Source organism: Papilio polytes, unplaced genomic scaffold (assembly GCF_000836215.1).
Source record: "Papilio polytes unplaced genomic scaffold, Ppol_1.0 DF824437.1, whole genome shotgun sequence".
NCBI classification, from domain to species: Eukaryota; Metazoa; Arthropoda; class Insecta; order Lepidoptera; family Papilionidae; genus Papilio; species Papilio polytes.
Window position 1 is genome coordinate 6437 of NW_013524767.1, and position 9638 is coordinate 16074.

Sequence of the window (9638 nt, forward strand, 5' to 3'; positions counted from 1 at the left end):
CCAGTATCTATCCGAGGCGTTGTTGGAGCGCTTGTTGCGCGTCTGCTCCGCCTCCCGCCGCCCGGACCGAGACCGAGAACGAGACCGAGACCTCGAACGCGACCGCGACCTCTTCTCTCTGTCGCGATCTGTAACAAACAATTTTATACCTCACTAGCTGTTGCTGGCGACTTCCTCCGTGTGGAATTATAAAAATGTTACTCACAGATACAATACCTTTCTAACAGTAAAAGAATTTTTAAAATTGATTCAGTAGTTTCTGAGATATTTCATTACATACAAATCTTTCCTCTTTTTAATATTACTAGTATAGATAATTCTGCCTATATACTTCTACATCTAGTACATAAGCTTTTTATCTAACGGTCAGGGTCTATCGGTGATGACAAATTGGAGATAGTCCATTTAGTGAAAAGATGGTCCTAAAAAGAACCACCCGGAGACCATAAATTGAATAAAACTGCTTTACAATCTCAGGTAGTATTAAACTATAAAATACATGTAAAATACTTATAACTTATTTAGGAAAAGAAAATCAATATTTTCCATCACATTTATTAAATAAAAATAATACTAGTTCAGATATTATCATCCATTTTCTTATAATACTTTTAAAAAAATTATAGTATGCTGTTAACGGACAATGATACTTTATTTATCAGGTTATTGACTAGGGTAAATTATGTGATTTTTAACATTAAACTAATTGTTGAGAAAAAATTAAACTGTTCAAGTAATAACATTCTATCTACACTATCAGATATAGTTTTTACTTAATAAGCCTATGTATTCTTCCAGGCAATGTTTTGTTCCATAATAATCATCCACTCATCTACCTAAGTATTCACATTTTCAATATTAGTAACATTTACAATGGCCTAAAATCTTTTGGTAAGTAAAGAAGATTAAGAAGAATTTATAAAGGTAATAACATGTTTATATAGCTTTATTTTGCTTGTCAATAGCGCCAGGAGTCTACCAAAATAATAAATATGTTATTACATGTAATATTAGAAAAAGTGTGTCCTGAGGGTGGCATAGAATTCCAAAAACATAAGTGAATAATGCAAAATTAGGTTTTTAATAGCAGCAACTTGACAATTACTAAAATATTTTGTTTAATAATTTGTATCACAAAGTATTTGTGAGTCCAGGTTTAATATACTGCTATCTCAATTCTATAACATCTACAGCAATAACAATTATAACTTCAATTGTGTATAACACAGCTATTATGCATTTTGGAGGTCATCATTGTGTCTGCATTTTAAGTCTTCCTTTACAATAATATAATCTAATATCAAGATTCATAACAAAGTATGTTAATTTCAAAGATTAATCTCGGATAAAAGTATTTTGGAGACATTTATATTTCAAGGTGATATGAACATAATTCTGTATACTTAAACATACCATAGCTAAAAGGCTTTAGTGGTATTTAGAAACTAAATAATGTTTATGATTTTAAATTACATAAGTATTTACTACATAAATAGGATCAAACATTATTTAGAACTGTCGAAACCAACCATTGCATGTGTTTTACATGCATATTGGAATAGATTGGGGAAAGAGTGAATTTAATGAACTATAGTAGAACCTCAATAAGTTAAAGTCCAAGGGAAACACAAAATGTTTGAAGTTATCAAGGGCCTATGTTATAGAGGTTTTTTTGGTCTGATGGGAAGGAACAGATTATTTTTTGAAGTTATAGACATTTTTACGTTATCGAGGTTTGAGTTATCAAGGCTCTACTATAATAGAAACTGATCATATGGTAATTACAATTACAAATAAATGAATTAGTAAATAATAAGAGGAATCAATTAATTTGTAAATTATCCCAATATCAGCAGTAGCCATTGGTTATTATAATGAGTTATTAATGATTTAAACTAAAGTAGATTAACATAATGACATTTAGTAATTGTTTTGTTGATGAAATTGGTGTAACCAATAACTAAAAAATATTTTAATTGCTTTAAGCATAAGTCTAAATTGTATATTTAACCCATTAGTAAGGTATCAATTTTATTTTGCTATGGAAGATAATATTTTTATTATTTTACTATGGAATAAAACATAAATAGGTGATAAGTATAATAATAATAAATAGAAGATTACAAAATTAAGATGGGGCTATCCCAGTGGTTGAGAAAATAAGGAGTAATAGGTTAGCGTGGTATGGCCATGTTATGGGAAAGAGATGAATCGCATCTAACAAGAAGGATGATAGTTTTGAATGTGGAGGGGTACACAGGTAGAGGTAGACCTAAAAAGAGACGGATGGATTGTATGAAAGGTGACATGAAGAAGGGAGTGATGACTGAGATATGATAGAGTTATTTGGAGGACAAAAACCTGTTGCGCTGACCCTACATGAGTATGATAATGATGATTACAACTTAAAAATCATACTTGAACACTAATATTTGGATTACCTCTACAATTTTGTGATACAATAAATATGTCTTAAAAAAATTACCACATGGGAGTTTAAAAAGACCACATTGGTTTGACTTATAGCACATTGAAGTTTGTTGCAAGTCCCTGCACTACAATATCTTTGAACTTATATCTTTTTTTAATGACCAACAAATATATAAATATGTTGAATCTATTGATACAGTTAATAAAATTGGAAAGTCTATATGTAATATGGGAAAATAATCCATATATGTGCACAAGCCACATCTGTACTGAGCAAAATCCGTAACAGCTATGTCAATTTGATGTGAAGGTATTTTGTGTACCCTAAAATATGTAATAAACAACTTTTTATGCAATACTCACTGTTTCTGGTAGAGTATGTGGAATCTTTGGATGTCGTCCGCCGAGAGTCCCATTCCCGTGGCTTCTCCCACTGTGACACTTCACTGATAGAGTTATAATAGTACTTCTTCCCTGATGAACTAATATGTTCCGACCATTCACTTGTTGAAGTTACGCTTGAAACTGGTGCACTCCGTTTATCATATTTACTACTCCTACTAACACTACAGTTCATGCCACTAGGCCTACTTTTCTTCTCAGATTCACATCGTTCATGGTTATTCTTTTCTCTATCACATTCTTTGCTGCGTTTCTCTTTCGGTGATCGAACACTGTCTGAAATTTGTTAATAAAATACCTATCAGTATCTTATCAAATATTCCAAAGGGACATTTTACTACAATAATTATATTTCACACCTTAATTTACAAGTATAACTAGTTTCAGACCCATCAGGGGTCATTATTCAGGGTGATTTGTTTTACAGGCTATAGCCACACTTGCATGTGCAGTGAGTATATGTTAAGTCATGATTTTCATCAGAGTATTAATATCTTAATATTATTAGTAGTGTTAGTATCAGTAGAATGGCCTATTTAATAAAAAAATACCTTACAAACATAGTAAAGTAACATAATACATAAAAAGATCAGCATTTGTATATGCATTCGCACCAAGTATCAAATACATTCGCAATTGCTGTCATATAAATACTTATATAATAACAATTATTTAATAATAAAAATAACATACAAATATATGTGGCTATTCAGGAAAAGCTAGTTTATAATAAATAATAATAAACCCACCTGTGTACTTATTTCTAGATGATTTGTAGTCTCGATCTCTCTCCTTTTCGGAATCTTTTTGCATGTAGGAATTTCTAGGTATGGTATGTGGCCTTTCTTCGACCACATGACTGTAATGGTGGTGGGCCGAATGAGCTGAGTGTCCGGTGTGTCCCGTGTGTCCTGTGTGACTACTGTGTCCGTGTCCATGCATGAACACATTGCCATTTGGTGATCTAAGTGATGCATACCGTGTTTCAGGAATGTAGTCACTATTCCTCCTTTCAACCTTGGAATTGTACTTCTGGAAAACAAAATCATAGTTAAATGCAACCATAACCAATTTCGCTGTCAACAAAAACATGTTTGTTTATAAAATGGAAAAGTAAAAGTTGCTCAGGTTATGTAGAAGTTGTCATTAATCTTCGAAAAATTCCATATAAAGGGTGGAGCTCGCCCGACAAGTGGAATAACTTACGTTTTTATTAATTTCTAACACAAATTCAACATGTATATCACAAAATACGACAGTTGTTAAAAACAAAAATACTCTTAGTCTTAATTAGATTATTGCAAGGAAATTGTCTAACAATTACATCTAAACTCATCCCAAAATAAAGAAACTTACTGATAGAAATGAAGCCATCTACCAAGAAAAGATGCTCCTAGTGTAATAACATCGAGAATGACTCGAATTAGGAAGATGTTAGCAAGTTTTTTTACTATAATCTACACGATATACTTGGAAAATACTTTGAAAGAAAGCCTTACCTGGTACGGATGGGTTTGGTGCTTCTCAAAGTACCTGAAATCAGAAAAAACATTTAGTGTTCTCTTACGATCCACATAGCACTTGTCGATCGGCGACCGCCATCTATATAATATACTGCTAAAACTTAGCATAAGAAAACGTATCGTACCCATCGCTTATTCGCTGAGGTTTCCTTGCATGCATTACCATCAATGCAAATGTACGATTTTCTTACGGCATCAGTGACAAAATGTGAAATAAGACCACCGTTACAGTTTTATAAGAGACCGCAATACATCTTGATGGACGCCATGTCACATTCGAGACACTTGAGAGAGTCGATGGAAACGCGAAAGAGATAAAAAGTAATTCGACAACGTATGCTCGTAGAAGAATGACGGGGACTGATGAATAGTTTCATCTATAATTATCCTTTATAAATTAAGTAACATTTTAGTTAATGGCGAAAACGTTCAAATAACTTGATTAAGCCTCGATTCAAAATATATGTTTAATTTTTTCAGAGAATTTTCAACGCCACAAACTATATAATTATAAGTTTCATCATAGATAAAATAGTCGTCTTTACTCTATGACTAATGCTCATTATAATTATTACTATTATAATTTAGTTATTTAACTACTAATTAATATTTATTGTAAGGAAAAAAATAATTATGATTATTGTTAATTATTTAAAAATGTAATATACCTAGCAATATTTATTATTTTGACTGCAAACATTACTGTCAAGCTGTCAAGTTGACATTTTGCCAGCATTTTATAAACCTACTCGTTGATTATATATTCTTTGGCTGCCATTGACAATATAATTTCTTTTTTCATCTCTCTTGACTTTTGATTTTGACTGTGAAAAGTAGAAAATAACCTCTGTCGTTACATATTTCCTTTGAATTTGATAGAAAATTACTAAAACATAATATGGCTAGACTTGTGGATTTAGAATTAAAAAAAGCTTTTGCGGAACTACAAGTAAAAATGGTCGAAACTAGAAAAAAAATAACCATAATCGACACTCAAATTGAGGCCTTGGATAAAGTATTGAAGTTTATAGAATCTACGCAACAAGAGTTAAATGTTCTGCCAAATGATACCAAAACTTATATACCTGTGAGCAGAATGTTCCTTCAGGCGGATTTAGGAGAATTAAAGGAAAATATCGAAGAACGTGTATCTATGCTCCAAAAACGTATCACTGAGTTAGAGAACAAAAAGGAGTACTTGGTACGAAAACTGAGAGAAAGTGAAGACAACATCAGAGAAATGGTTCAGCAAAAGAAAGGACAGATTCTTGCTGATGAGGATAAAGCTAATTAAATTAAAATTAATGTTTTCTTCATACATCACAATTGTCGTTTAAAATTCTAAGGAGGTTGTTTTTAAACATTATTAATTATAATGTAACTTGAATACTATTATATAATTAATTTTAATATGCTGTATTACTAATTTTTTAAAATTGCACTCTATGACTGTCATGAAGAGATTTTTACTATAATCCTAATAAAATTGTATTATTTACTTATGTCTTTTTTTACCAATGCCTTAATTCAATTTAATTCTCAAGTTGCAAAGATATTACATATGATAATATAACTATAAAAACAAACAACTTAAAGGGACTAAAACTTAAAATACCACATGTCTCAGACATTTTACTTTGTAGTCATTTATCTGGTAAATTTATCGTTTGGCTATAAATCAGGAATGTAATAAAGTAACTTGTCCACGTATAAGAGTATATAAAGGTTATATTTATTAACCTTGACCTAGCATTCATATCATGTTTACTTGCACAAAGATAAGTGAAAACCAAAGTCCATATTCAAGAAGTAAACAAGACTTGTTTGTTTACAAAACTTTATTGTAAAACTTTTAATTGCAAATGTCAATTTTCAAATGCACAAAGGCCATAGAATAACATCAACCTTTACCACGGTAATACAGCTTTTTGCACTTTTTTCAAAATTTACTTACTTTACCCTCTAAATTAAATAGTGTAAAGATATATGTAGCTTAAAGTCTGTCATCGGTGCAGGCCTTTAAAAAAATATTAAAAAACATGCTGCGACTGACATTCTGCATATCATCACCAGCTCACTATATGTCCCCACCAAGGGGCTCGGAGCCTACCCTAAGGGGTGATATTCTGCATTTAGATGAATAGAATTAAATACTGGAAACATGTATTCTGTTACTGGACTAACATAGTTCCAGTCCCAAATTATTACATATACAAATTTTTCTTACATAAACTAGTAGAGTATAAAACTTGGGGTGTTAGTAAAAGACATTGTATTTTTAAATCTTTTAATTTCATTTTTACACATCAAGATTTTTTTTTATTACTTATATATTGATTTTATAATTAAATCATAATTTCGCATAATAAAAATTAAAATTATAAATTTAATATACTTCGCATAATTAAAATCGATACTTACTTAACAAAACTATAAATCCTAACAAAAAATGTACGTAAACAAAGCAAAATATTTACATAACAATCTAAAATACTATTTCATCATGTGATAAAATTTTAAAACAACAATTTAATATTTTATCAAATAACAATTCTTGCTTCTCTGACAGAGAATGTGATGTTCTGAACGAAATTAAAGTAAGCCTTACAAGCAATGCATATTAAAGCAAAATAATTAAATACATTATCTGAGTAATTTTTTTTAAACATAAATTATACATTTGTATACGAAGTATGAGGCATGTATAGCAAAAACAAGTATTTCATACTTCAAATCGATGTTTTCTTACAAACAGTTGTTTTAAATAACTTCGTATGTTTCTATCGTTTGAGATGATGTCACTTTTACTAAGTCGATGCCATTGGTTTTGCTAGTGCATGCGTCACACTGTGATGCCGGAGCCGAGTAGCGGCATCAACATAAAGTAACCGAAATAATCTATTCACAGTCTCTAGGTAAACAAAAATGTTGCGAGAAAATAAAATAGAGATCTTATTCTAGTCGACTTACAGTAAATGGCTATATACCTCGTGGTTGCGACATTTCTTATAATGTAAGGGATCCACTACGGGGGAAGTCGATGAGTGTTAGAGCCGCAAGTGGCACTATGCATCGACATAAACATCAATAAGATAGTCGATAAATACATCTATTGGTTAATATAATTGTCATGATCGAAACGATTATGCCAATATCTATCGATAAACGTGCCCATAACCAACAGGGCAGGCAGACTTTCCAGATACAAGGTTTTCTCAACCTCAATATGCCTCTCTCGCGTCAAAAAATACCTAGTCCATTTAGAGCTCCCACTGTCTACAGACTTTATCAGCTGAATTTGATCGGGATAACCTGTCTAGCCAAATTCCTTTAAAACCAAATCGGTGTTATATACGCAACTCTAGAATGTTCATAATGATTTTGCGCCCAAAACTATCGGCCCATAAAGTCTGTATTATGCGTCAGCTCTCAGACAACTTGCTTTGCCTTAATTGGTAGGTAGTTAAATCAAACATTCCATGCATATTCCAGACACTTCTGCATTTCCTAACATACAGTAATCTTATCTTCTTCATTCCTTGCCTGCTCTTTATTACCAGACGCATTTCACTGCCGTTACAACTCATTCTTTAACTTTCTGCCAGCCCCATTCAATACCAAAGTAAAATTACTATTACATTAGAAGTTTCTGTCATACATATAAAAACAATAGTTTATAATGCATTAACTCGAAAAAATCTTCATCCCAAAATTCCTCGAATTCATCAAAAAACTTTACACAACTTCTAGTCAAACCGAATCCAAAAAAAAAAGAAAAATTCAATAATAGTCTTGCAATGTCCATCATCATAAAATAACTTTCCGCGGAAATACTTCAGAAGTATTGTTCAATTTTTAAACTAGGCATAACAACTTGACAAGTTTAAAAAAAATGCACTGACCTTTATTTGCTATTATACTTCTCACTACATGAATCTAAACACGAAAATTAACTATGAAGCTTCTTGCATTTATCTCATAAAAAAAAAAGATTTAATTGTGCATTATCATACAAAATAATACATCTCACATAACCTCCTTGAAACCTCTGTATTACATAATAATCCTCCAAAACAATTTTTCATAATGCATTATATATAATATTCAACAAAAAATTATTTCACTCCTCAAATCCTTTCTGAAATCAACTTCTTTAATAAATAGCAATATCGCTTTTAAAATCAAGACAATATTTCATAGTGCATAGAATTCCATAAATCATCCCATGTAAATCCTTCTTTAACCAAATGCAAATATAACATAACACTTTTATATATAAATATGTATTTGATTGTGCATAATTCTTACAGCATCCTATGTGCATATAGCAAAAAATGAGTGTTTTATATAACATATTGTGCATACTATTTGTATGCGATTGGATGCAAGTTAATACTCCTAAAACATCCAATATTTGTGTTGTTTTATCCTGGAATATATCATATTTTATTTCAATCTCAAATCATTTATAATCACACTCCACTGACCTCTAAAAATGGACAGAGATAAAATTAACTGTCATTAACATTAACAGGTGCATTTAAATTAGAAAACAGTTATATCCGAAATTTCCAAGCAGAGTCATCCATTTATACAGATCAGTGTCACACTCCCATAATATCCCTTGTCATTAGTAAGTTTTGAAATGTCCATCCATGTTCATGTCATGTCATATTTAAGGTATCTTCTAGAATAAATCTGCCGTATTTTATAAGGTACTATGCAACCTTACATAGGTTTTTAATTTTTATTTCAGAATTTAGTTCAGTTAATATCGAATGAAATCATTTGTATTTCATAACATTGACATGGACAAGTCCAAACTTCATTTCAAATTGTCTGAATATAAAATTAAAAACCTATGTGTATTTGTCCATTACTTCTATCTGTTAGTTCTCCTTATCTCTTTTCTATGTCATATTTGCATGTCATTTCCTTGCAAATTTCATATTTGTAAACCTTTCGATAGATTGGCTTTCGCCACGTCTTGTACTGCAACTCCGTGTTTTCGTCACATAATTAGAAATGTTATATGTTGTTCTTTCTCACATATTTTAGTAATTGCTTATCAAAGAATTTACATTAATTATCTCTATAGGTATAGTCAATAAAAGTCTTATATTTTCTGCCTATACACATAATAGGGATTGTCTCCTACTCATTAGCCGCCTTATAAAACACTTCCATAAAAACACTATTTTGTAACTAAAACCAACTTAAATACAAATTGATATAGTCTTGTCTAAGTTCACTTGGACATCCAGTAGTAATCGGAGTAGGGTT

The 9638-nt window shown here is 31.0% G+C and overlaps 2 protein-coding genes across 2 annotated transcripts in view; one reads left to right on the plus strand and one right to left on the minus strand.

Moving 5' to 3' along the window:
* Positions 1 to 4850, minus strand: part of LOC106109757 (WW domain-containing adapter protein with coiled-coil) — a 7854-nt gene extending 3004 nt beyond the window's left edge. The window contains exons 1-5 of the mRNA XM_013291399.1: positions 4481 to 4850; positions 4332 to 4365; positions 3582 to 3864; positions 2794 to 3108; positions 6 to 128 (exon numbers count right to left, since the gene is read on the minus strand). Of these exons, the coding sequence (XP_013146853.1) occupies positions 6 to 128; positions 2794 to 3108; positions 3582 to 3864; positions 4332 to 4365; positions 4481 to 4521 (796 nt within the window). The 5' untranslated portion in view covers positions 4522 to 4850. The remainder of the gene's footprint in view (positions 1 to 5; positions 129 to 2793; positions 3109 to 3581; positions 3865 to 4331; positions 4366 to 4480) is intronic.
* Positions 4851 to 5125: 275 nt separating this feature from the next.
* On the plus strand, positions 5126 to 5765 carry LOC106110505 (prefoldin subunit 1). Its single transcript, XM_013292376.1, has one exon. It carries the CDS (start codon positions 5254 to 5256, stop codon positions 5647 to 5649), a length of 396 nt encoding a protein of 131 aa, XP_013147830.1. The 5' UTR covers positions 5126 to 5253; the 3' UTR covers positions 5650 to 5765.
* Positions 5766 to 9638: the final 3873 nt, after the last annotated feature.

Bases quoted from the DNA above. Each gene is read 5' to 3' on its own strand.
- LOC106110505 (XM_013292376.1), top strand. From the start codon at position 5,254: ATGGCTAGACTTGTGGATTTAGAATTAAAAAAAGCTTTTGCGGAACTA.